The 27,742-nt window shown below is 54.3% G+C and overlaps 2 protein-coding genes across 3 annotated transcripts in view; one reads left to right on the plus strand and one right to left on the minus strand.

Annotated features, from left to right (window-relative positions):
• The window catches only part of KCNQ1 (potassium voltage-gated channel subfamily Q member 1), a 381,610-nt gene that overhangs the window by 216,308 nt on the left and 137,560 nt on the right, over positions 1-27,742 (plus strand). The gene's annotated exons all lie outside the window — the stretch shown is intronic.
• On the minus strand, positions 12,553-18,075 carry LOC113885974. Its single transcript, XM_027531886.1, has 2 exons — positions 15,707-18,075; positions 12,553-13,077 (listed from the first exon to the last, which is right to left on the minus strand). The coding sequence occupies exons 1-2, from the start codon at positions 16,671-16,673 to the stop codon at positions 13,031-13,033; spliced, it is 1,014 nt and encodes a 337-aa protein (XP_027387687.1). The 5' UTR covers positions 16,674-18,075; the 3' UTR covers positions 12,553-13,030.

Here is a 27,742-nt window from a genome sequence, read left to right on the forward strand (position 1 = left end):
AGCCCCTCAGCTCAGCCTGCTTACTAGAAAGTGAGGCAAGCTTCCCACCCTCCCAAGCAGACTTCTCCAGCCACAGGCATGGCTAGGAGTCTCCCCCACAGGGCAAGCCCTGGACCAGCCTTCAGAGAGTAGTCTGAGATACAGGTGAAGCTTTGCAGAGAGTCTGTCTGTAACAGAAAGCAGGACTGTGTTCCTTACACACCAAACACACTAGGTGTGTGCTGGTGTCCTGCATGTGCAGCAGGTGACTAAGAAGTGAAATGGCTTCCATCTCCAAGTTCTGCTGCTCTGCATTTACAATTTCCAGCCCTGCCTCACTCATATTTCCTGGATTTGACGTATATGCCTCCTGGGACAACCTGTGAGAACTGTGAGAAGTACAGAAAACTGGAGGTAGGGGTATGGAGTCCAGTGGATACAGAGGGTCTAATGGTCAGGCCTGAACAGACAGGGAAGGGGTTGCCTTGGAGAGGGTCCCCATCTGGACAGAATGTTCCCCTACGTGTGACAGCCAGCGCAGCTCGCAAGAGCATGTCTTCAGTCCTCAAATCCCACAGCATGCATGCCCTGACACATCACACCCAAGACACAGCATGCCTTACACCAGAGGGCTGCTCACACTGAGGCATGGGACCCTGGCCCCACTGTGCAGTGGCAGGAGCCATACAGATATTGAGCCTGGCAGCTGCAAGGTGGGTTGGTGTCATTCCGTGTGGGGTGGGAGGATGAGCCCATGCAGGCAGTAGAGGCCACAGGCCCCCACAACCTCTGCCTAGGCACTACAATTCCAAAGGCCTCACATAGGCTTTGGGCTTTTGGGTCTGGGGCTTATGGAAGCAGGTCCCTGCCCGCTGGTGCTATGATGCCATCTGCACAATGGTGCTTGTGGTTTCAGCTGGCCTTCCTTTGGAATAGGACTCCCAGGCAGGGTGGGCCAGGATACTTCTAGTCATCTCCCGACTCACCGGGGGTTGGGCCATCACCTTATTGTTGTTTAGTCGCTTAGTTGCGTCCAACTCTTTTTGACTCCATGGACTGCAGCACACCAGGCTTCCCTGACCTTCACTATCTCTCAGAGTTTACTCAAACTCATGTCCATTGAGTTGATTATGCCATTCAACCATCTCATCCTCTGTCGTACCCTTCTCCTCTTGCCCTCAATCTTTCCCAGAATCAGGGTCTTTTCCAGTGAGTTGGCTCTTTGCATTCGGTGGCCAAAGTACTAGAGCTTCAGCTTCAACATCAGTGCTTCTAATGAATATTCAGGGTTGATTTCTGCTAGGATTGACTAGTTTGATCTCCATGCTGTCCAAGGGACTCTCAAGAGTCTTCTCCAGCACCACAGTTCGAAAGCATCAATTCTTTGGCACTCAGCCTTCTTTATGGTCCAACTCTCACATCCGTACATGACTACTGGAAAAACCATAGCTTTGACTATATGGATCTTTTGTCAGAAAAGTGATGTCTCTGCTTTTTAATATGCTATCTAGGTTTGTTATAGCTTTACTTCCAAGGAGCAAAGCATCTTTTAATTTCAGGGCTGCAGTCACCATCCATAGTAATTTTGGAGCCCAAGAAAATAAAGTCTGTCACTGTTTCCATTGTTTCACCATCTATTTGCCATGAAGTGATGGGACTGGGTACCATGATCTTAGTTTTTTGAATGTTGAGTTTTAAGTCAGCTTTTTTACTCTCTTCTTTCACCTTCATCAAGAGGCTCTTTAGTTCCTCTTCACTTTCTGCCACTAAGGTGGTGTCATCTGCATATCTGAGGTTACTGATATTTCTCCTAGTAATCTTGACTCCAGCTTGAGCTTCATCCAGCCTGGTATTTCTCATGATGTACTCTGCATATAAGTTAAATAAGCAGGGTGACAATATACAGACTTGTTGTACTCCTTTCCCAATTTTGAACCATTCCATTGTTCCATGTCCAGTTCTAAGTGTTGCTTCTTGACCTGCATACAGGTTTCTCAGGAGGCAAGTAAGGTGGTTTGGTATTCCCATCTTGTTAAGAATTTTCCAGTTTGTTGTGATCCACATAGCCAAAGGCTTTCATGCAGTCAATTTTAGAACTAGTAAGTGTTTTTCTGGAATTCTCCTGCTTTTTCTATGATCCAGAGGATGTTGGCAATTTGATCTCTGGTTCATCTGCCTTTTCTAAATCCAGCTTCTACATCTGGAAGTTCTTGGTTCACCTACTGTTGAAGCCTAGCTTGAAGGATTTTGAGCATTACCTTGCTATAGTTTGCAAAATGAGTGCAATTGTGCAGTAGTTTGAACATTCTTTGGCAATGTCCTTCTTAGGGATTGGAATGAAAACTGACCTTTGCCAGTCCTGAGGCCACTGCTGAATTTTCCAAATTTGCTGGCATATTGAGTGCAGTACTTTAACAGTATCATCTTTTAGGATTTTAAATAGCTTAACTGGAATTCCGTCACCTCCACTAGCTTTGTTCGTAGTGATGCTTCCTAAGGCCCACTTGACTTCACACTGCAGGATGTCTGGCTCTACGTGAATGAGCACACCATCACTTGGGCTAAGCCAAACGTCCTCTTTATGGACAAGCCTGCACCAGTCCTGGCCCACTCGCCACCAGCCTGCATACTCTGTGCCTCACTCTAGTGAGAATCATGGTGGGGTCTGCCCTAGGCCCCTCTGACTCTCACCCACCCAGGGGATGGGAGAGTAGAGAAGTGTGCTGGGCCCACCTCTAGCAAGCCTATGTCAATGGTAAATCATCCTTTGCCCCATCTCGCTCCCTCACTTTTGGGGTTTTCTATGCTTTCCTGAGAACACAGCTGTGCCTGCCCATCCAGCCCCCCGATAACCAGCTCCAGTCTCGCTGTCTGACTCTAAGGCCCTGTGATGCAGGGAGCAGACATGCCTCTCCCGATAATGTCACTGGGCTGGGAAGCCAGGCCCCAGACCACAGCACACTGTGCCTGGCCAGGGGAGGAGCACACTCATCAGCAGGACATGGGTCCCATAAGGAGACTGGGCCCCTCACGTGCAGAGTCCCTGCCTGCCAAGTTTCTGTGATTATTTTGAAACAATTCCCAGCAATGGACACCCCACCTGGCCCAGCACTGAGTCTCCTCGCAGCCCCGGAACAACAGCTCCCAGCCCTGGGCAGCACGTTCCTGTGAGACAGCTGCTGTAATTGGATCTTGAGCCTGGCTGCCAGCACTTTGCACACGGACACGCCTGCTCCTAGGCCGAGCTCTGGGCTGTATAGACTGTGGCTGCTGGACTAAATGTGGGTCCCCACTCAGATGGCAAACCCTTGTTCAAGACTGGGGTGTCCTACTCAGCCCCGTCTTCAGCCCGGGACCGCTGGCCTCCAACCACAGAACCGCAGCTCCTCTGGCGCAAGCACTCCTCTGCCCACTCCCACAGGACAAACAAAGGACTCAGGGGCAGTTTCTCCAGCCAGAGGTCCCTGGCGTATATCAGTCCAGTCACCAGCCTAGAGGCCAACCCAGGTCCATGAGGGTCCTCGTGACCCGTGGCATGCCTGGTTCATCCTTCTGGTGAATGAAGGCAAGGACAGGGCCAGGGCTGGCTTGCTGAGGCAGGAGCAATAACTTGGGGTGAAGACATGGTAGTCTCAGCTGGGGACAGGGTGCCAGGGAGTGACACAGATGCCCTTATCACGGTGTATCAAGTGGATCATAGCCCACAAACTGCAGTGGAGAGACTGTTCACCAAGTACAGTGACTGTCGAGGGTACCGGATTCCCAGGCCTCATGGCCTCGGGTTGAGGCTGGGAGAGCCCAGCCTGCCCACAGCTGCCCTCAGCGCTACACTGTGCAGAAGGCTTTGGTCAGCAGATACACACCCGTGAGCCCAGTGGTCCACACAGCGCCCCTGCCTGCACTGGGACTGCTGCAGAGTATTCCAGAGGGCTTCCTGGGAACCTGGGACTCGGGACTGTTTGTATGGTCCACCCTCTGACACAGCCTACTCAGTGGCCTTGACCCCCTGACCCCAATCAAGGAGGGATGACTAGCCGGGGAGCAGCAGGTTCCCTTCTCCATTCTTCTCAGGCCCTCTGCTCAGTCTGTGGCCTTCCCTCCCCAGCCAGGTCCCAGAGCCCAGGGTACAGAGTTCTGACGTGTCTGGGCCAGCAGCCAGCAAGTCACAGAGAGACTGAGGACAGGGGCTTCCAGTCCAGACCCTGGTTCCCAAGGAGTCTCTCGGGCTGTAGTTGGGGTGTCCTGCGGAAATCCTGGTGGGATGGAAAATCCCCAGCCGTTGGGCCCCGGCTGAGCTGTGACCCTGCACTTTCCCCACCCGCCAGGGGTCAGCCGCTCGCTGCTTCCTGCTTCCCTTTGATGTCCCCGTGTGAGGGAGGGGTCAGTGCCCCTCTGGGCTTGAGCACACATGCTCACTGGGCTGCAACGAGCAGCCATGCTTCTGGGGCCTGGGGATGCTGGGGTCAGGCGGGGGACCTAGGGGGTGGGGAATGAGGCCAGGTGGAAAAACCCCAGCCTGGGCAGAGAGTTCCTGGGAAAGAGGGAAGGAAGGGGTGCCCTGAGACCACCAAAAACACGCCCACTCACCCTCCTGGGCTGTCTGATCAGGGAGTGAGATGCTATGATGAGTCTCTGTCTAGACAGGGGAACTGAGGCCTCTGGACAATCCAGGCACCGCCACTCGAATGGCCTCCTCGGGGCCTTCCTCTCACGTCTGGGGAACGTCCCAAAAGACTTCAGTAGTTGCTGCCATTTGCCAGGCCTCCACGCAGCACCAGGCCCCAGTCTGTGTGTGTGCCCTCAGCAAATCACCAGCTCTGGGCGGAGGGCAGAGCTCACAGAGCCAGGCCTGCTGGCCCTAGTGCCACCGTTCTGCATGCTCCCTGCTAACAAGGCAGGTGCTCTCCTGAACACTGGGGAGGAGGCAGCCTTTTAACCAGCCCAATAACCCCAGAAGGTACCTGCTAGTTTTAATTCTGGTTCACAGATAAGGAAAATGAGGCAAAGAGAGATTAGGTGACCTGCTCAATGACACGTACCTCATCTGTACTAGAACTGGCATCTAAATTGAGTGGCCTGGAGCTGTTTTGTGTGACAATGCTGTGCTGTCCTGGCAGGTCACACCTACACATTCTAAGGTCCCCAAGAGCCCACCAGGCCCAGCCACCCTGGAGAGGTGCCCCAGGGCAGCGGGTAGGCCGAAGTTCATGCAGCAAGGTCTTGAGGCAAGCTGGGGAGGGGAGGGGGCCCTGCTCTCTGCTCCTTCCAGCTGTAGGTTGGGGAGCAGGTCAACTCTCTAGAAGAACCTGAGAAAATGGCAGGGGCAGGGCCCAGATGGGAACCCTGGAGGCATGCGGACCTTCAGCAGAAGCCTGAAGGGCAGTTCGCCCTCCCTGTAGTAGTGGCTCATCTGCCTGGGAGTCCGGGGGTCTGGCCCCCACCAGCCTGTGCAGAAAGGGCTTTGAGATCCTGAGGGCAACACTGTGGAGATGCAGGTGGCTGGAGAGGTGACTCTCCCCACCCCTTTTAATGTTCAAACAATTCAGCTTGTTGACTTTGATGCACAGGGGTAGGCAGAGTGGCTTTGAAGTCAGCCCTTAGGGGACATTCCTATCAGCCCCTGCAGAGATAATCTCCCACCCGACCCTGGGACTCAATGCCATTCCTGGGATCCCCCCTAACAGCAAGGGACCTTTCTGGCAGCCTTGGGAAGAAGGGGCCTTAGGTGGGTCTTAGAGGAAGACTTGCCTTGGGATGGGGAGAGCGAGGGAGGGGCAGCCAAGGACACAGGCCCTCAGACACCCCTGCCCTCTGCTCTGCCCACCCCCCAGGCACTGATGTCCTCAGAGCGAGCCCAAGGGGTAGAAGGTGCTGGAGAACCATCCTCCCTGACCACCCAACCTGACCATAACCAGTGTGGGGCCAGCAGGCTCCACCTTGGAGCTCGTGATCTGCTCCTTTGTACTGTCTGCCAGCCCAGGAGCTCACAGAGGGGCGCCCCCATCTGATGGCCCCCATGTCCCAGCAGTGGGCCTGCACAAGAGGGACAGAACGAATGATGAATCAATAAATGACTCAGAAATTGGTTAGCATGGGTACCTTCTGAATTCTCAGATATCCAGACATTTAAGGAGCACAAGAAGCCAGGAAGTGGCCTGCAGCCTTGGCAGCAGGGGCGGCAGGGGCAGTGGCATGAACAGCCGGCCGAGGCAGCCAGGGTCAGGGAAGCAGCTGCAGGAGATGGCATCCCCATGCACTGGGGTGGGCACAGTCCCATGGGGAAGCCAGGTGAGGGGTGACATTTGGTTCTGAGTAGCCCATGCAGGAAGGGAAGCAATGCCTCATCAGGGTGGCACTTGGCCCTCCCAGGTGCCTAGCTGGGGCCCTGGGCATCTCTCTGGGCTCGCACCCACACATGTGCAGGGAAGGCCTCTTGGGCTCCGAGGCCACCTCCCCAACAACGATAGCAGTGGCAGGCCTCAGCGGGCCTAGGGACTCGATTGCCTGGGAGGTCTTTGCCTGAGGACAGGCTGAGGAGGCCCCTGAGTCTAAAGGCTGGCCCTGCCACTCCCCTCCCCTCTCTCAGCCTGGTTCTCCAGCGAGAAATGTTTGAAAGTGCCCCTCTCTCCCCCAAGATCAGGACAGGGAGCCTGGCAAAGGCCTATGCCCTCCCCAGCCAGGAGAGCTTGGGGAAGGCTGGTCTCCTCAGAAATCCTGCTGTGTCAGTGCCCAGTGGTCTCAAGAAAATCACTCCGTGTGGCCAAGATGGTTTTTGCTGCATCCGCACGGACCTCCCTCCCTGTGCGGTTGTTCTGAGATTAAATGCAGTCGACAACGAAGTTAAGGCACTTCACAGTTACAGAGGGCTGGTGCTGCAGGCGTGACTGGTCTTCGGGTGACATGTGCCTGTACTAGGAGGCTATGAATGAGGCAATGTGAGAGCAGAAGCCAGGCCCTAGGACCTTGGGAACAGCCCCTGGGCCTGGCAGGATCTTGGCTTCCATCATGAAGAAGGTGCCACAGGGGCCAGGGGCTGGGCAAGAGGCAACATGAAGAGGGGACAGAACCCCAGGCCTTGTCAAGGAGTAGGTCCCAGGCAAAGCAGGCATGTGTTTTAGCGCATGAGTTAGTGTGTGTGAGGGTAGACGGGTGTGAGGAGCGTCCGCGAGAATTTCTGAGCAGCTTCCATCCCATTGCTATAGCCTGCAGGGGGGTTCAGCCTGGCAGGGGTGTCAGGGGAGACTGTGGACCTCAGGCTGTGGGAGCACTCTCCCTATGGCCCTGAATCCCAGGCTGCTGCTTTCCCACTGCTGGGAACTAGTCTCTGGGGACACAGGGGTCCAAGTCACTACTCCCATCCAGGTTTCACCTGGGTGTAGGTCTCAGCTCCTTTAAGCTAATCTCAAAGGTTCATTTGGGAGTCATGGCCACATGTTCAAGTCCAGGCTTGGATGCAGGGCAGAGGCTTTGGGGTGAAGTCTGGTCTTAGGCATCAGAACAAGCTGGACGAGGGAGGGAATGGGAGCCTTTGTTCTAGATGTACACAGATTCCTGGCGACACCAGGGGGCGGGGGCTGCGCAGAGTCCCTCTAAGGGCCTTTCGGGAGGGGCACTCAGAACTCTGCTCAGCTGCGTTTAAAAATTAGCAAGCGGAGGAGTTGGAGGCCCTGCAGTTAACCCCTTTTAAGCCTTTGAAGGTTGTTTGAACTGTTAATCAGGAAGGCTGAGCTGAAGGGCCATGGCCACCCCCGCCTCCCCCCGCCCCGAAGGCTTGTCCCTAGCTGGGTCTCTGAGGCTGGGCATTAAAGCCGAGAAACTGCTGTCTGCGTGGGGTCTGCTGAAGCCCCCTGCCCCCTCCAAGACTCTGATGTTGACAGCCTCTTTGTTTTCTCATCTCAGCCTATTCAAGGCCATTTTTCAGCTTGCTGGCTTTGCGTTAAGATTGGGGGGATTTTCCACCCTTCTGAGGTTATGAAATAGCTCAGCAAGGACGAGGCCTCCCTGCAGGAGTCAACCCAGCTTCTTCCCGCACGTGCTGCAGGGAAAGGCTCTTTATTCCCACAATTCCAGGAGTGAAATGAGACAGGAGGAAGGCCTTTGGGGAAGGGGGTTTCTCCTTGTCTGTCCTGGGGAAAGGCAGCCAGCAGAGAGCCACACTGGCTGGAGGTGCATCCCAGCAGGGCCATTTTTAGGCCAGTGGCCATCCACTGCCAAGGGTCAGAGGACCAGGAACTCTGATTTCAGTCTGGGCTCTGCAGGGGACACAGTCCCTGGGCAGGTGACCTTCCCCTCTTCCTGGTCTCTTGGCTTTCCTGCACCACTGTGGTTCTATCCTCAATCTTCTTTATAGGCTCTCCCTTCTGGCCTGGTGGTTAACACCTGAGCTCCTCAGGACTGGCTTCCCTTTGCTCTCCAAAACACTTCCTTGAGCAGCACCTGCAGCTTCCAGCACTGTCTGTGGGTCCCTGATTCCAAAACGTGTCTTCAGTTTGGCCCTCGCGCTTCAGACCTACATTCCAGTCACCAGCCCCACAGTGTCTTTCCACAATCTCTGTCTTTCCACACTTCACAGCACCAAGACACTGTTTGCTCCCACAAAGATCCCTACCATCCACCCTTACCATGAAAGCCAGAAACCCCAGAATCATTCCCAGCACTTCCCCTTCCTAGCTGCCCAAGTCAGTCCAACACCAGGCCAGAGTGTTTTCACCCTGAGATCTTTGGAAGAGTTCTGCTTCTCTCTGCTCCCTTCACCCCTGCCCAGGCAGGCCACAGTCTCTAGCATTGCAGGGCCTCTGTCCCCTTCCAGTACCTTCTCCACTCAGAGGAGGGGGATCATTTCAGAATGAGAATCCCAGTGGGCCACTCTCTATGTGGAACCTTTCAGTGGCTCTCAGCACTCTTAGAACAAGGCCAAAGTCAGCAGCAGGGTGGCCTAGCTGGCTCAGCCTCCACCTACAGCTCCCTCCTCTTCGCTTGTTTCCCATGTCTGGCCTCTTTTGGACCTTCTGGCTCACGGGCTCCCTCCACCAGGGGGCCCTTTGCCTTCAGCTCTTGTCCAGCTGCTCCGCCCCCATTTCCCCAAGGGAACTTTTAGAACCCCAGACTAATTCCTGGTACAGACCCTGTTCCAGGTGGCCCCTGTCATGAAACCCCTGTGTGTTCCCACCCTCAGAGCACTCCCCTCGGGATGCTGTAAAACACAAATGCACACAGTGGGCAGCTTCTCTGCCCACTGGACCACAAGCCCCATGAGCACAGGGGCTGCTCAGTTCCTGTTCCTATCGAATTCTGACTGCCTGGTGAGTTTTCAACAAAGATCTTTTCAATGACTCAATCTATAAAATGGCAATGATGGCTGCCCTGACTCTCAGACAGAATCTACTGCCTGGGCAAGTGCTGTGTAGGCGGCAGAACACTTGCTGTATATGGCCTGGAGTGCAGGCGGGCTCTGCGGGGGCCTGCTACAATGTCCCAGAACAGCACAGCAGAAACAGGCTCCGTAAGCAAGCGGAATGAAGGAAGAGGGGCTCCCTTGTTGGAGGGAGCAAGTGGGCCACACTGGGAAATGGCTCCCCACTCTATAAAAGTAATTTGCCCCAAGACTACTTCCTGTCACACCATCAGCTATTCCTCACCTCTGCCCTCCTGGACATACACTCAGGCAGACACAATCTGGCTCTCTGCTCCCATCGGGCCCTATTCACAGCCCAGGGTCACCTATGTGGCCTCTGGACTGAACTGCTCTGGTGCACACTTACCACAGCTGGCCTGGGCACCAAATGGCCCTGGCCCTCTCTCCCACCCCCATCTCTACCCTGAAGCCCAGCCAGAGCCTTGGTAGGGGCCCCCTCTGTCTGGGCAATGGCCTGAGGAGTTGGGCGTGGGCCTGAGCTGGAGATAGGCTTGTGTGCAGGGCACTGGCCCCCCGGGGAGTCCTCATTCTATAACACTAATTGCTACAATTAGCAGGAGAAAAGGCTATTAGATCAGTTTCTTCTCCAGGCTAAAGCCTGGCTGCTGGGGAGGGTGAGTCCTAGCCCAAAGCTTTTCGAAGCAGCAAAGATTCTTCCATAAAGGAGGCCACATTTAAATTGCAAACAAGGGCCTCACCCAGCCCAAGGAAAGGCTCCCAGGATAAGGCTTTAGTTCCCCAGATGGAGCGGCTGGGGAGCAGGTACAAACTCCAGTTCTGGGATTCTTGTACCATCCTGATCTGATCAGAACTTTGGTTCATCCAGGTGCCCATCAGTGACCCAATTCTGTAGGGCCTGCCAGCAGGGAGGAACACAGCAATGGCTCGAGAAGGAAGGACAGTGCTGGGGGCCAGTCCCGCCCCCTTGCCCCACCAATACCAGGCCTGCTCTGAAGCCCCCTCAGATGCCTCCTCCTCACAGGGCTTATTGCAAATCTTCTGGGTCTGCTGTCTATCAAGAGCTAATCACTCATCAGTCTGTGCTAACTGGAAAAGGTGAGAGGGCCATTCAGCCTCTACCTAGGTCACCTCTAATTTAAACAAGTCACAGGTGCCTATGCTAGAAATGGCTTAGGGACTGCAGCTTAAAGACAGTTCCAACTAAAGCCCCAGGTGGCAGCCCACAGCCTTGGGATGGAGGCACCTGCCAACCTAGAATTACACCGTTAGCCAGGGAAGGGCGTTCTCCAATTGGCCGAGCCTGGGTCAGGGTCTCAGGAGAGGGTGAACTGTGTATGATGGATATGGCAGGATGTAGGTCAGGGCTTGCTTCATTTAAAGGGCCAGATCAGAGATCAGCCCGGCCCCCAGAGCTAGTCTCACACAGCAGGACTCACCTAGGGTGCCCCCCAGGGGATATATGGCAATGTTTGGAGACATATTTGACAATTACAAGTGTGGAGGTGCTGCTGGTATCTATTGGATGTAGAGGCCAGGCAAGCTGCTAAACATCCTATGATAGCCAAAGGACAAAGGTCAGCCCCCCTACCAGAAAGAATGATCTGGCCCCAAATGTCACCAGTATGGCAGTTAAGAAACCCTTGGTCTGTGGGGCTGAGATTCTGACATGCTGTGTACTTTCTCACTGCGTTCTGAAAATGGATGCACACTTTCCTGGCCTGGCCTCTTCCTTCATTCAACAAATCAATGAAGCCATTCAACAGAAATGCATGACGTACCCCGCCGTGTGCAGACCCTGTAGAAAAGACAGACACGCTCTCATGGGGCCTCCCTTCCGGTGGAGGAGACCAGCAGGCAACAAATAAGTAGATGCCTAAGGACAGAAAATACTGTGGCGTAGTCTATGCCTACAGAAGCTTGAAATGTAGTGGTCACCTAGCAAGTGCCTGGAGGGGCCAACTAAAATGGCAGAGGTCTCTTTGACAAGCAGCATTTCAGGTGATACCTCAAGGAGGAGAAGAAACTGTAATGGGAAGATCACAGGGAAGAAGGAGCCAGGCAGAAGTAGCTGGTGCAAAGGCCCTGAGGCACTTGGCTGGTTGGAGAAATAGGTAGAAGGCTGGTGTGATGGGAGCTCAGAGAGGGAGAAAGACAGTAGGCAGGGCAGATCTTGTAAAGCCTCATGGAATTTGAATTTAATTTCCTGAAAATAGAAGCTACTGAGGATGCCTGGTAGAGGAGGTATAGGACACACATTCATTCGTTTGTTCTTGGCTTTGGGGACTCTACTGCATAGGACATGGGATTATTCACAGCCCTAAATTCATGAAACACTGTCACCCCATAACGGTCTGTGGGAGGCATCCCTGTGTTCTTTTTGATTTTCTATTTAAAGCTGTTCTCTGTCCTCCTCTCCTTCCACTGTAAACAGCTGCTCCAGGGTAATTTATTTATCACTGTGCGCACGTGCCCTGGTGATGCATGTAGTGTCTTCTTGCATGTCTGGATGGTGCGTAATTGTGATTTAAATACAGAACTGTATATTGAGGCCCTTGTTCTGTTCGGCATTTGTGTCCCTCAGTGTCACGTGTGCACACGTCTCCATTTTGTGAGGTGTACATCCAGTCCTTCCTAGTAGCCACAGCGCCAGGTTCCAACTCCCCACCCCCACAGGCCAGGCTGCACAGAGTATGCACACACACAGCCCCTTGTTCTGGTGAGAACTGCTCTCACTGTTTACCCGGGAGGGAAACTGCTAGGTTGCAGGTATTGAATATTTTATTTAAGGAAGAAGTGCTGGATGGCTCTCCAGAATGCCTGTGCCTGTCTCTATTCCCACCTGCAACACACAGGAGGCTTGTTTCCTGCATTTCTGCCAACACTGGCATTATCCTACTTTCTAATTCTTCTCAAATGAATATCTATTGCTTTTGTTTGCCTTTATCTGATTATTGATAAGCTTGAGCGTCTTTTCACATAGTTGTTAACCCTCCTGCAAAAAGTCAACTAATATATTTTGCCCACTTTTCTTTGGGGCTTTTTGTCTTTTTCTTATTGATTTGTGAGACTTTTGGTGTATTTTAGCCATTGTCTCCTCATCAATTATATTTGTCTCAAATATCTTGTAATATGTCATCTATAACCTGAGCAGAGTAATGCAAGTAAGAGCGAAAAAAGGGAAGACACTATTATGAAAATAGTTTTGACCTTTGCCATGATGGATTTATTTAACAGATAATTAGCATGTATTCAAGTTCATAAATTTTAGTCTTGAGGTTTGTGCTTTCCGGGTCCTGAATAAGATCCCAAGGCCACCCTGCGCCATGAAATTCTTCATAGTTTCCTCCTACTACACAAATGTCAAGTACTTTTTAGTTGTAAATCTTTAAGTGCCTGTGGAGCCTGTTTTTCCAGGGGATCACATAGGAATCCACACTTACATTTCTCCATTTAGGGCTAACTTTCCCAATACCATCTTCTCAATAGTCTGTGGTGCCACCTCTATTTCATGCCACCTCCCTTTAGATGCAGGGCTGCCTTTGAAGTTTCTTCTGGGCCTCTGTCTCCCACCATTCCAATTACTGAGGCTTGGAATATGCCCCAGGATCTGCTGGTACAAGGCCTTCTCTGTTCTCCTTTTCCAAAGTTCACTTGGTGTTTGTAGATCTTTTTCTTTCACATACACTTTAGAATATGTTTGTCAAGTTCCTCAAAAGCTCCAACTAGAAATTTAACCAGAGTTGTATTGAGTTTACAGATTTGGAAAAACCTGACATCTCTCTAGTGCTAAACTGCCCCATCCAAGAGGACAGAATGTCTCTCCGTATCAAAGATCTTCAATAAAATTTTATCCTTCAATTAAATTTTAAAATTTTCTTCATAAAAGCCTTTTTTGTTAATTCCAAAGACCTAATATAAACTTTGCTGCTATACTAATTTCTACCTTAGCTGCTAACATGCTTTTAAATTATTCACTACCAGCTAAAGAAAAATGCTTTGGGCAGGGGGTACATTGATCTTATATCCAAAAACTTTGCTGAAGTCTCTTTTAGAGCCTAAAGTTGAATTTTTTTTTCCCATGTAGCTCAGTAGTTTTCGGAGTGTGGTCCAAGGACCCCCAGAGAGCCCCTTGAAATGCTTTCTCAGAGCCCAAACTATTTTCATGATACTACTCAGACAACGTTTGCCTCTTCTGTTTCTACTCTCAAAAAGTTAAAGAGTTTTCCAGAGGCAGCAGGACCCCACTGGAATATGTGCTTGTACTATCCTATGTTTTAAGCATTTCTCAGTTTTAAATTCTAAGGTAACTATCAGCAGATGCAACCCATATTAACAAAAGCTCTTTAGGGACTTCAGTAATTTTTAAAAGTACAAAGGGTCCTAAAACAAAAATGTTTAAGAACCCTGACACAAACAATCTAACTTCGATCAGCAGTTTTGTCTTTCTCTTTAGCTCTCTCCTTACATTTCCTTTGCTTTTCCTGTACTGGGGGATGGCCAGGATGGCATCCCAAGTGTACTCCTTATCTTAAAGGAACTATACACTTTCGTTTTCTCTGTTGAGTTTGTTGAAAAGTAAAGTTTCTGTATATGACTTGTATCAGTTTAGGGAAGTTCCCTTCTAGTCTTAGCTAGTTAATGGTGCCCTCCCCCAAATCATAAAAGGCATTAAGCTTTATCATATAGTTTTTCTGCCTCTATTGAGAACCATATGGTTTCTCTCCTTTAGTTTCTTAATGTGGTGAATTACATGGATAGAATTTCTGATACTGGATCATATTTGCATTCCGAGGAGAAATCCCACTTGTTTAAGAATTGTTTAATATACTGTTGGATTCAGTTAGCTAATGCTGTACATGGGAGTTCTGCACCTATGTTAATAAGGGAAATAGTTCATAATTTTCCTGTGCTTTCCTTATTTGAATTTGGACATGCTCTGATTCACAATTTAAAAAGATCCCTCTAGCTGGAGCATAAATCCTGAAACAGGCCCACTTTTCTCTTCAACATGTTTGGAAACACATTAAAATAGAACTGTAATCAAGCAACTCAATCCTTAAATTTTTCTCCTAGTGAGTATCTGGAAAACAGGTGCAGAAATGGATCATTTGAGACACCATAGAAATCTGGTTAATCCTGCCTGCCTGCTTTCCTTCAAGGAGTATTGCCTGAGCAAGGTTGTATATCAGGCTCCTGGTTAGGCAGTGGAGAACAGACCAGAAATGTCCCTTCTGGGAGCTCTCTGCCCAGACAGGCGTGAGGCAACCAGGAAAGGGACTGGGAAACACACCTCAAATGTAGTTTTTACTATTACTAGCAACATTCTTGTACTTTGCAACACTCAATCTAGGTCAAAAGTATTCTGTGTGGATGAATGATTCTCTCTCATCCCCAGAACAGTCCTATGGGAAGGCACTTAACCTCTATTTTACAGAAAAGGCACCAGAGGAGCAGTGGGGGGTGGCAGTGAGACTGTCCCAGCTACTGCCCACACTGAAACCCCTGACCTGAGTCATCAACCTCCATCGCCACAACTTCTGTGGCCACAATTTCTATTCCCTCCTCCCACCCCACCCCAACCCAACCTGGACCTGAGATCCTGACCCCAAAATCGGGACCGACCTTTGACTCAGAATTTCCACTGCACCTAGAAACCTCGACCTCAACTCTTGGCTCGGATTCCCAGCCCGGACTTCTAACCGCAACTCTGATCTCCGACTCGCAGCCGCAAATCCCAACCCAGACGCAGATCCCTGCCTCGGGCTCGAATCCCCAACTGGGACGACCGCCCTGGAGCGCTTCCATGGAAATCGGATCCCGACTCGGCCTCCAGGGCGCCCAGAACCACAGGGCGGACACCACACACTCACCCTGACCCCCGCCTCAGCCTCGGACCCTGGACTCAACGGGGTTCGGTCCCAGGCCCTCGGCCCCTTAGATCACCGACGTAGACCGTGAGGCGGACTCCAGTCGCGGACTCCGACCCCTGACTCGGAGCCCACACGCAAGAGCCGTGAGGTGGACTCAGCTACGCGACTCAGAATTCCGATCTTAAGGCGCGAACAGACCCCGATCCGATCACGGACTCGGAGCCCCGACCCGCACCGAGACCGGGACTCGGACCTGGGTCCCCGAAGCAGAACGGCGAGGTGGCCTCCAGACACAGGTCCAGCCCTGGACTCGGACCCTGACTCTCCTCCCATTCTCGATCCTGCGTCCCTGACTCGGAAGCACGACGCGGTTCTCGCACCCACGTAGGCGCACAGCGAACAGCGAGCGCCTGCCCGGCTCTGCCCGGGCGACCGTGGCGACCTAGCCGCCTACCACCCACCCACGAGACACTGGGCTCACCTCGGCTAGTCGGCGATTGCCAGTCCCCGCGCCGCCAGGCGGACCACGCCCAGAGCACTGTGAGCCCAGACGGCTGTGAGGAGATCGTGGCCACGAAGACGGCGGCACTAAGGTGAGCGCAGCCGTGAGGAGCGCGGTCGGAGCGGCGACTCGGTGAGGTGAGCGCAGCCGTGAGGAGCGCGGCCGTGAGGAGCGCCGCCAGAGGGGCGTCTTCATGAGGAGAGCGCGGCACTGAGGTGAGCGCAGCCGTGAGGAGCGCAGCCGTGAGGAGCGCGGCCGGAGCGGCGGCGACTCGGTGAGGAGAGCGCGGCACTGAGGTGAGCACAGCCGTGAGGAGCGCGGCCGTGAGGAGCGCCGCCAGAGGGGCGTCTTCATGAGGAGACCGCGGCACTGAGGTGAGCACAGCCGTGAGGAGCGCAGCCATGAGGAGCGCGGCCAGAGCGGCGACTCGGTGAGGAGACCGCGGCACTGAGGTGAGCACAGCCGTGAGGAGCGCGGCCGGAGGGGCTTCTCGGTGAGGAGAACGCAGCCTGCGAAGTGCGCTGAAGGGAGAGCGGCGTGAGGAGCACGGCACTGAGGTGACTGCGGCTGTGGAGTGCGCGGCCAGAGGAGCATCTTGAAGAGACGAGCGCAGCCTGAGCAGAGCGCGGCCCAAGGACCGCGGCCTGAGAAGAGCCAAGTCGTGAAGAGCGTGGCCGCGAAGAGAGCGCGGCACTGAGGGGACCCGCGGCTGGGAGGAGACAGCTGCGCGAGCTGCTGCGCGTGCAGGGCGCAGCGACCGTCTACAGAGTGGCTGCAGTGGCCCCCGACTGGGGTAGATGTGGCAGCCACCCCGCAGCTGATTGGATAGCCTGCAGGGGCGGGCGTGCCACGTGCCGCTGCGCGGATTGGCCGCGGTGTGGAAAGCGGTGTGCCGCGCTCTGCCATTGGCTGAGAGGGCTGATGCCGATGCCACCCAGGCTCGCATTGGCCGGGCGAGCCCAGCGCCACGTGCCACACCCCGCCCAGTCCGCCCAGACGCTATGCTGATCCACCCCCACCTTCACCCCACCCCCACCCCAGCGGTCTGAGCGTCCACCCTTGCGATCGGATTCAGTTCCCCGCCCGCGGCGCACTCAGCGCCCAGCTTACCCCTCATGTGTAGCCGTGAACCCCGGAGTGACCCTGAGGAACATCTGTGGCTTTCCACAAGGGTCTGGCCCTCTGTGCAGCCCTCCCCAGGGTCCGAGCGGGCAGGTGAGCGGGGTGCACGGGCTCCCGTGTGGCTGCTCGGGGAGCGCACCTCCCTCTCCCTTGGGGGTGAACCTCTCTTGGGAGCTCTGCTCCTTCGTCTTCAGGAGACCCTGTGAGGAAGACGCCACGACTTGCCCAGGCCACCCTGTGGGAGCTGGCAAGGCTGAGGTGGCCCACGTGTTTGGCCTTCCTCCTGGACCCTGACTGCTCTGTATGAGACCTCCTCCTTCTCCTCCTAGTCCTCCAGAACCTGAAGGGGGGTCCTGGCTTTGTCTCTTGATTGCCTCCCCTACCAACCATCCTTCCACCCACCACCACCTAACCACCCAATCGTCTGTTCACCTACCCATTGGCTCATCCATCCACCCACCCTCTCTTTCCTTCCCTCCATCCTTCCCTCCATCCATCCCTTCATCCTCATGTCTATGGAGCTCCTCCCTGGTGCCAGGCACCTACCAAAACTTCAGTGAGAAACCCTGTCTTCATGGAGCTCTTGCTCTGCTGAGGTGTTACCAGCAAGCCTGGGGCAATGTGAACCTCCCATTCCAATTGCAAAAACAGTCTAGGGACATGGAACTCTAAGGGTGTTCTCCGAAGTTGTTACCCCTGGCCTTCCACCCAGGGTTGAGTGGGCAGTTGTCCCCACACCCAAGGCGTGCAACAAGGGCGTTCATCTCAACTGCTTTGAAAAGAGCCAGGAATCTCTCCAAGAGCGACTGTCTGGTTTTATCTTGTGATTCAGGCTAGAGAAGAAAGGGAAAATGGTTTCGTCTTTTCAGAATAGACAGCTTGCTCTTGGATCTTCAGAAACTGACCAGATTGGCCATCTCCCTGGCCCCCTGATCTCCATCCCAGCCAAAAGCCAGGTTGGAGCACTTGATTCAGAGGGTCATCCACCCTTGCTGGGAGGTCAAATACCAACCACCAGGGTCTCTGTACTCAGAGGGCCCCATGCTTTGAGTTTAATACTCTTTTGTCACCATCTTGAAATTATTATTTCATCTTGAAACTTGTGTTTTATGAGTAAAGTCTAATGGGACAATGGAGAAGGCTCCAGGGGCTTGGAGTCTAGGCTCACAAGTGGTGCCACCCCACTCTCTGGCCTCCTATGCCTGCTCTGCCTCGTTGTCCACACTCCCCAGGGGTGACCCTCTTCACTGGCCAAGAGTGGCGGGAAGGGACTGGCATCCTGGGCCGCAAGCTGCCATGCTGAGACCCCTACTTGAAAATGGAGGTGTTGCTACCAGCTTCACAAAGCTGCCAAGACAGGAACAGAGGGAACACACAGAAAAGCAAGGCAAGGACAGCAGGCCCAATGTGCCCCCAGGCAGCGGCTCTTCCTGCTCCGAGCAAGCAGGATCCGGTTCAGACCTCTGCCTCTGGGGCCTCCCACAGCTCTCTGTGGGAGGTAGGGCCCCTTCCCCGGACACCCTGAGGTCTGTCCATCCCCACCCACCCCCAAATATCAGGGGCGCAGGAGCCCCAGGACTTCAGAGCAATTTCAGAGATTTCTACAGAACAAAAATCCCTGCCTGTGTGGGGTTTACATTCCAGAAGGAAAGACAGAAAAGAAATTCTCCAAGTGCTCTGGATATTCTCCTTTGTCAGAACCGGTGATCCCTGGGTTGCTTTCCTTAGCTCTGTCGTAGGAAGTACCAGGTTTGACCCCTCTAGTCGTCACTCATGAATGCCAGCTTTTTCCCAACTTTTAGATCTTGGTTTGGGGTTTGCTTTTAATCCAAGGATGTTAAGCATGAGATGAAAAGTCATGTAAAACAAATCCACTTAAAATGGTGCCCACCTCTTCCCAGCAAAGACTGACAAAGCACGTTGATTAGACTTTCGTCTTGAAAGCTGATGTTTTTTCACTGAAGTTAATTTATAAGGTTATGTGAGTTTCTGGTGTACAGCAACGTGGTTCAGATGTGTGTGTGTATATGCTCTTTTTCGGATTCTTTTCCACTCTAGGTTATTACAAGATACGGAGTATAGTTCCCTGTGTTGTACAATAGGTCCTTGTTGTTTATATATTTTAAATATAGTAGTTCTATCTGCTGATCTCAAACTCCTAATTTATCCCTCCCCTGCTTCCCCCTTTGGGAACCATAAGTTTTGAAAACTGATTTTTAAAAATCCTTAAAATTGACTTGACCTTATGCCTCACAAACATGGGCTTCTAATTGTGTGCCTGGGCGGGGCGCATTGCAGGAGTGGCTGAATCCGTGCGTGCGTGGTTTCCCGTGACGGGGCTCGCACCCATGTGCCCTCTCACCTCAGGCCCTGAGACCACAGGCCCTCGGACTGTCCCCTCACAGACCAGCTTGCGGAGGAACGCCGTGGGCACCGCAATTTTGTGTGCCTGTGTGAGCGTCTCCCCGGGGCCATGTTTCAGCCAGGCCTGGAGCCCGCTGCTGTCCTTTCTGACACGGCCTGGGGAAGGGTGGTTCCGTGTGCTCAGCCCTCACCCCCTCGCCGCACATGGGGCGCTGTCAATCAGCCGGTGCTGCCGCCAGCCCGGCGCACCTGTTGTGCGCCCCCCGGCCCCGCCTCCCCCGGTCCTCTGGGGGAGACAGAGAGGAAAACAGTCCGATACTGAGAGGGGTTTGTTGTCTCGTCGGGAGACAAGAGACACGTGGGAATTGGCTGAAGAAGCCTGTGAGGCTGGGCAGACTCCAGGCCAGCCCGGGACAGACTGGGGGCTGCCAGGCGGGCAGCGGGGGAGGGGAGCCTGGAGCTGGCCTTAGGCACATGGGCAGAATTCAGCAAGGGAGTGCCAGGCATGGCCAGCTCCTTGCCGGGTTATACTGAGGTCCCTTCCCAGCCCGGAACAGCCACAGGGGCTCCCTGGTCCTGGAGGCCCTGGGGGTGTGGCACCCCTCAAGACTGCGGGGTGGGCGTGGGGCAGAGAGCCTGGGCACCTGGCGGCCTTGACTCTGGCTCCCCATGTGACAGAGGGCATCTGGTTTATCTCATCCATCCCTGGTGAGGGCTGCTCCCTCCGGCACTGATATTTGAGGTTCAGAAGGTTTCCTTGCGGGCCCCTGCGCCCGAGTGCACGCACGCACACGCACTCACAGCTGAAGAGAATTAGGCTCTGAATGTCCACTGGGCTTTTCTCTCGATTCTGAGGCATTTAGAATGGGGGCGGGGGATTAAGGGAGGAAGTCGCTGAGCTAATTCTCCTGCTTTTGCCAGCACAGAAGTGCGGATGGGGCCCAGAGCCCCGCCAGTCCCGGAGGAAACACCAGTTCTCCTCAACGCGGGGGCCGGGAGGGCAAGGGGGTGGGAGCCTCACCAAGTGCCAGGGGTGCAGGACCCGCCGAGGGTGCTCTGAGCCACGGCTTGCCTCCAGCTCTCCCCACCCCGAGAGTCTCAGGGTGGGACCAGCTTCAGCTCAGCCAGGTTCCCAGAGAGCTGCTTCTCTCCAAAGCAGAGAGGCCCAGGGCCACGTGGCCAGCTCAGCCCCATCTTCCCCGGGAGGCCCCTCTCCCCACGCTGCTCCCAGAAGTGAACAGGAATGCAGAGAGGGCCGAAGAGCCTGGGGTCTCCCTGTGTGCCTGACGCAGTTGCCAAGACAGTGGAGACCACAGTCTCCACATCCTCTGCCCACGGCGCCCCCCCCCCCCCACCCCGGGTCCCTCTCAGAGCTGCGCACTCGCTGCGGGCGACACCCACCCCCACAGCTGTCCTGGGTGGGGGCTCTGTGACCCTCCCATCCCCACCCACTGCTCTTTCCCCCAAATCTCCCTGGCCTGTGTTCTGCACTTCTGAGCTCGACAGCCCCATCGAGGGCGGGGTGGCCTTGCAGGCCAGGGTGGGGATGAAGTACAGTGTGGGTCAGCTCTGCAAAGTCTTGGGGAGAGAAGAGAGGTGGTGAGGCTCAGGTCTCCCTTCTGGAAAGATCACTCTGGCTGCTGAATGGAGAGAGAACTGGAGTGGGCAGGGAGGCAAGGGGGCCCAGCAGGGCTGTGGAGAGACTCGGCATTGCCCAGTGAGAGAGGCAGGAGCCTGGGCAGCAGGTGGTGGCCACGGAGGTGGAAGAAACAGCCAGGCCAAGGGCTCCTGTGTGAGGCAGCTTAGGGAGGACTCCGAGACTGAGGCCAAGGGCGAGCTGCAGGAAGGCACAGGGTGGGTTTGGAGGGAAAGTTAAGGGTCAGCTGGACAATCTTAAGAGACCTCCCCTACCCCAGCTACAGAGACACCCCACGGCCTGGGGGGGTATCCATCCACAGGCATGGCCGTCTTGGTACCCTGCCCATGTTAGCTGCTTGGGCCCGGGGTGGGGCCCAAGTGTGACCAGCTGGGGCCTGCGCCTCCCAATTCCAGGATGTTCTTGGGCCTCCCCCCCAGCACCCCTTCTCTAAGAAGGAAACAGGAGTGGAATTATGGGGTGGGGGAAGTGCCTTTAGACAATCACGCTGCCCTCAGGTCAGTCCCGCCTTCCCTCACGAGCAGATTTCCTTTCCTGAATTGGGGTCAGCAAGAACGTGATGCCGGATGGGTGGGGGGTCTCGAGGGCAGGCGGTCCTGCTGAGTGGCAGCGTGGGGTGTGGGTCACTTCCCATCAGGAGGGCAGCTGTGCCGTGTGTGTGTGTGTTTGGGCATTGCATGGCCAAGCCTCCCTGAGCCAACCCCGACTCCCCCAGGGCCCCCGCTTCGACGCGGGTTAGCTCAGCAGCTGTCTCCTGAGCACCTGCTTGGGCCTGGCTGCACGCCAGGCATAGGGGGTGGGAAAGCAAAGTGAGCTGCGCCCTGCCAGACCCGTCGCCTACAGGGCCTTTCTTATCACTACCTTCCAGAGGCAGCTTCTTCCCACGGCGCATCCCACCCCAGAGCGTGCCTGCCCCCACTTCCTGCCCAGGCCTGCCGTTTCCACAGCCATCACTCATCCCTGATCTCCAGGCCCTTTGGGCTGGGTGGGCCCAGGGCCTCTGAGGACGTGGACAGCGCCAAGGCCACCCCGGAAAGGGCTTTCAAGGCTCTCTCAGGTTCTGGGAAACGTGCGTTCAGACCAGAAGTCCCATCCCCATATCTCTGGCGGTTATGGATTGTTTTTTAACCATCACAGGGTCCTCAGCTGATATTTGTGGTGAGGACAGATCACTGCAGAGAATTCACCATGTCCTCAGTGTGCTGCTGAGGGGCCAGTCAGCTGCAGGGAAACCCACCAGCCCTCAGATGAGGGGTGGGTGCAAGCTGATTGACTGTGAGGGGCTGCGGGTGGAGTTTGGACCAAAAAGACAGGAATGGGAAGAAAAGGCCATCTGACTCTGGTACCCTGTGGCTGTGGGGCTTTAAGAGCCATCCATGAGGTTTTTGAGGCTCCTCCCTTCCCCCTGATTCTGGTCTGGACTTAGTGGTCTGCTTCTGACAACTAGAGAATGGTGGCAGGTACACAGCATGACTTTCAAGGCCAGAGCATGCGTTCCTCCACGCTTGCCCTCCCTGGGATCAGTGACTCTAAAAAAAGCCAGCCACCATGTTGCAAGGACACCCAAGCATCCCCGTGGAAGGGTCCGCTCAGTGGGGAACAGGGCCCTCTGGCCAACAGCCCCATGAGTGCACCATCTTGGAAGCGGATCCTCCAGTCCCAGTCAAGCCATCAGAGGACAGTGGCCCTGGCCAACGTCCTGATTCCAGCCTCCTGAGAGACCCTGAGCCAGAACCACCCAGCTGCTTCTGGGTTCCTGACCCCCAGAAATGTGTGTGATTATAGGTGTTCCTCTCTTTGTGAACAGTTGTGAAGCTGTGAGGTTGTAGGGTAATTTGTTACTTGGCAGGAGCTAGCAGATACAGCCACCCTTGCCAGATTCAAGCTGACACTTGCCAGGGCACCACGGAGGGTGCAGCCTGCCTGCCTGCCAGCTTCGCCCGTGGTTGACAGCTTTCAGAAAGGTGCTGAGTCCCTGGAGGAAGCGTGCTGTGATGGGACAGAACATCTGCCCTACGAGGTAGGCGAGTCATAGATCTCTACTCTCTCAGAATTGGAATTCTGCCTCCAGGCCAGTGGCTATCAGCCTGGAGTTCCCATGAGAACCACACCCCACGCAGGTCCCACGAGCACTCTCAACTCGGTGGGTGGTCTCTGGGCAGCGGAAAGCGGTCCATCCCAGCAGGGGGGTGGCTTTGTGACATGGTGCTTGTGGTGGGGAGAAGCTGACAGCTTGACTTTAGCCCAGCCACTGTAGTGGCTCTTCCTCCCCCGGAGGATATCCACGTCCAGGTCTTTTGGACATGCCAGCCTCCAGGGCTCCCGGGCATCAAGGGGTCAGGTCACTGTGGTGTCTTCTCACTGAGCGGGTCTGAGCCCAGCCCAGCTTGCAGGACACGAGCCTGGGGCCAGCGCAGATCCCATGCCCTCTTCCCTCCTCCTTTCCTGGTGCCCCGCCCTCGGGACCTGGCTGTGGACCTGCACATCGGTCCTTTTGCTTCCCGTGGGTGGTGGTTGTTCTGTCGCTCAGTCATGTCCAAGGCTTAGCAGCCCTGTGGACAGCAGCACACCAGGCTTCCCTGTCCTTCATCTCCTGGAGCTTGCTCGTGTCCACTGAATCAGTGATGCCATCCAACCATTTTGTCCAACCTTCTCATCCTCTGTCTTCCCCTTCTCCTCCTGCCTGCAATCCTTCCCATGGGTGCAGCTTCCTGTTCCTCAGTTGTGGCCTATGGGCTGGAGGACGGACCCCGAACTCCTCAATGTCTTGTCCCACATGGCTGGTTCTCAAGGGACCGAGGCCTGGGAGAAGCCTCAACAGCCAGCTGTGTCCTGGCTGTGTTCTCTGTGCCCATGAACATTGATGGCCATCTCCTCCATCAGCCCCAGAGAAAGGGGAGCAGGCGTGCTGGTGGAGGGGGCAGCGGGAGGCCCTTTGTGGGTGGACGGGGCACTGAAGGGCCCCCCTCCATTTTTCTGCTCTTCCTGAGTCTTTGGGAGAGACTAGTGCTCATTGGAACAAAAGGCAGAAGCAGCAGGAATGGACGGGGTTCTGTTAGAGCCCCGGCGGTTGGGCACGAGCCTCCCTGGACATGGACCCCATGTGGGGACCGAGCCCCTGCCTCACCGGGCAGCCCCTGCCTCAGAGGACTCCCCCACTGGTGGTGTTCTAGGCCACCCACTTGGTGTCCAATTGGGAGTCCCCGTGAGGCTTCAGAGCAGCCTGGACCCAAGAGAGTGATGGGTGGGCATGGCTGGGGCCCCTCCATGTAGGAAAGTCTGTTTTACCAACAGCTCAAGGTGGTCAGTCTGGGAGGCCCAGACGTAGTAGCTCATTTAATCCTGTCACAGCCACTGTGGCAATGGGGGAGCCGAGGCACAGTGAGGTCAAGGGACTTGCTGGTCACCCCACAGGCAGCAGGTGCCGGAGCCCAGCTTTGGGCCCCCAGGCATCCTGGATCTGTCTGTCTGTCCTTCCCTCTCCACCACATGGCCTCAGTGTGCAGGACACGGCTCTGTCTGCATGGCTACCACACGGCTCAGATGGGGGGCCTGCCTGGCCGTGGACACGGGGCTCACTGGACAGGAGGGCGGTGTGGGTGGTGTGGGCCGTGGACCCCCCGAGGCGCCCCGCCCTGGAGCCATGCTCCTCCCCCTGGGATCCCCCAACAGATGACCAGGATAGGGACCCACACCACCCTGCTTGCTGACTGTTCCCCTTGACATGACATTCTTCTTTACGTAGTTGGGGAGCCTCTGGAACCCCTCCTCAGTCCACACTGGCTTTCATTATTGCAGGCACCGAGCAGACCCGCCTGCACACGTCCTCAGCAGAATCCTTTCCTTTCCAGGGTCTGCCCTCTGATGCCAGCCACGGGGGCAGCCGAGCAGCACCAGGCCGGGTTTCAGCCCCGGACCAGGTCTGAATGCAAGCCTCCGGCAGGCAGCCTCACTCTGAGGAGTCAGAGGACCCGGTCAGAGGTGGGGGCTCCCTCTCCTCCACCCAGCTCCCTCCCCAGGCCCATGACCAGGGGCCCAAGCCTTCCTCAGGACACGATGGCAGCAAACGTTTTGCAGATGGGACGCGCTCAGAGCCTGGCAACTGGGGCGGCTGCAGCTGCTGGAGAACATGGCTGGGTTTTTACGTGCACAGCAAAGCACCCGGTCACCTTTCTCTGCTTGGAGTGTAATCTTTTTTTGGAAGCCTTGCTGGAAAATCTGAATCTTGTGAGCCATCAGCTGTTTATAATCAGCGAAGCATATGTTTAAAAGAGCTGAGGGGCCCTATAAACTCCGTGTGCAAATTACCTTTGGGGCTGCTTGCTCCCCGCCCCTCCCCACGGCTGCCATCGCTGGCGAGGGGTTCTGCGCGCTGCACGGCATGGCCATAACCCCACCGTGGCATGGGGTCTGTTTAGCTTTAGTCACGTCAGCTTGGCCCTGGGGCGTGGGAGCCTCCAACTCTGCTGTGCGGCTTCCAGGCCCCCCACCCCCCGCCCCAGCTGCAGAGGACTTCTGGCTCCCTGTCCTTGGGCCTTCACCATGAGAAACATCCAACCTGGGAGCCCCGGAGCAAGACGTGGGTAGGAGCCAGGGGGCCCCAGGGCCCTTGGGGGCTGCCTGGGCCCCAGCACATTCAAGGGCAGGCTGGATCTGGGGACAGGGAGGGTGGGGGCGTCGTTGCTGTGCTCAGGGCCTGCTGGGCGCTGCTAGTGCCCCGCGGGGTTATTTGTTTGGTGTATTTTTGGTTTTGATTTTTTTGTTTTTATAACCGCTTTATTGAGATAGAATTCACCCAGTTAAAAATGTACTATTCAGTGTTTTTAGTGTGTTCAGAGTTGTGCAACCGTCCCCACGAGTTCCAGGACGTGTTCAGCGCCCCAGGAAGAAACCCCGCCTCCTCTGGCCATCACTGCCCGCTCCCCCTCCCACTCCCCGAGCCCGGACAGCCACAGAGCCACTTCTGTCTGTATGGATTTGCCTATTCTGGGTTTTATAGAAAGGGAACCTCACGATGTATGGTCTTTCTGACTGGCTTCTTTCACTGAGCATAATGTTCCCAAGGTTCAATCATGTTGTAGCCTGCATCCTTGGTTTATTCACTGTTATGGGCAAATAATACTCTCTTTTATGGCTGAACCACATTTTATTTATCTGTTCATTCACGGATGGACATTTGGGCTCTTTCCACGTCTTAGCTATTATGAGTATGTTCTCATGGACATTCGGGTACAAACTTTTTTATGGATGTGTATTTTCATTTATCTCGGGTATCCGTGGAGGAGTGTCATTGCTGGGTGGTGAGGTCGCCCAGTGTTTAACCTTCCGAGACTGTTTTCCAAAGTGGCTGCACCATCTCGTGTTCCCACAGCTTTGTTTGAAGGCTCTGATTGCCCCACATCCTCCTCGACACTTGTTACTGACTCTCATTTTCATCCTAACCATCTTAGTGGATGTGACTTGATACCACACTGTGGTTTTGACTTGCACTTCCCTGATGGCTAATGATATCGAGCATCTTTGTATGTGCTTATTGGCCATCTGTATTATCTTCTTTTATGAAATGCCTAGTTAGATCTTTTGCCCATTTCTTGGTTGGGTTATTTATCTTTTTACCATGGAGTAACTGAGCTTCCCAAGTGTCACAGTTATTAAAAAAAAAAAAAAAAAAAAAGTCTGCCTTCCAGTGCAGGGGACTTAAGAGACGCAGTTTTTCGATCCCTGGGTTGGGAAGATCCCTTGGCGTAGGAAATGGCAACCTACTCCCGTATTTCTACCTGGGAAATCTCATACCTGGTGGGCTATAGTTCATAGGGTTGCAGAGTTGGACACGACTGAGTGACTGAGCATACACACACATGGAGTGTTAGAATTCTTGAGATATTCTAGATATAAGTCCCTCTCATCTGTGGGTTGTTTTTTTCACTTTCTTGATGGTGTCCTTGGGCTCTTAAAACTTTAAAATTTTAATGAAATCCAATTTATCTACTTTTTTCCTTTTGTTACTTGTGTTTTTGGTCTTGTGTATAAGTAACAGAGCACAAATCCAAAGTCACAAATATTTATCCCCATGTTCTCATCTAGGAGTTTTATAGTTTTAGCTCTGACATACTGGTTAGGGATCCATTGGAGTTAATTTTTGTGTGTGATGTGAGGTAGGAGTCTAGCTTCGTTCTTTGGCATGTAGATGTTTGGTTCTCTTAGTACCGTTTGTTGTAAAGTCTATACTTTTCCCAAAGAACGGTCTTGAACACACTCTGAACAAGAATCAATTGACCATCAATGTATGGGTTTATTCCTGAATTCTCAGTTCTGTTCCATTGATGTGTATGTCTGTACCACACTGCCCTGACCACTGTAGCTTTGTAGTAAGTTTTGAAATCAAAAAGTGTGGGTCCTCAACTTACGTTCTTCTTTCTTGAGACTGTGTAGCTGTTCTGGGTCCCTTGAATTGCCCTGTGAATTTTAGGATCAGCTTGTCAATTTCTGTAAATAAGCCAGCTGGGATTCTGAGAGGCTCTGCCCCGAAACAGTAGATCAGTGCGGGGAAGTACCGGCATCTCGACCGCCTTGAGTCTTCCAGTCCGTGAGTGGGAGACGTCTTTCCATTTATTTAGATCGTCTCTCGTGTCTTTCAAGAACGTCTTCCAGCTTTCAGAGTATAACTTTCGCACTTCTTTTGTTGATCCTACGGGGTTTTTTTTTCAGCCGTGACCCATGCTTCCTCCCCACCGCTCCAGGCCCCAGGGCTCCTCTCTCTGGGCTCCAGCGATGCGTCTTCATGGTCTTGTCTAGTGGCAGCACCCAAAACATTGTTCTGGCCCAAGTCCACACTTCCTGCCTTCCTGCCTGGGACGTGCACTCCCCTCCCT

This window comes from Bos indicus x Bos taurus, chromosome 29 (assembly GCF_003369695.1).
Source record: "Bos indicus x Bos taurus breed Angus x Brahman F1 hybrid chromosome 29, Bos_hybrid_MaternalHap_v2.0, whole genome shotgun sequence".
NCBI lineage: Eukaryota > Metazoa > Chordata > Mammalia > Artiodactyla > Bovidae > Bos > Bos indicus x Bos taurus.

Bases quoted from the DNA above. Each gene is read 5' to 3' on its own strand.
- LOC113885974 (XM_027531886.1), bottom strand. From the start codon at position 16,673: ATGCGAGCCTGGGTGGCATCGGCATCAGCCCTCTCAGCCAATGGCAGA. The intron at 13,078-15,706 runs GTGAGCCCAGTG...TTAAATTTCTAG, and splicing joins GCAATCGCCGACTAGCCGAG to TTGGAGCTTTTGAGGAACTT.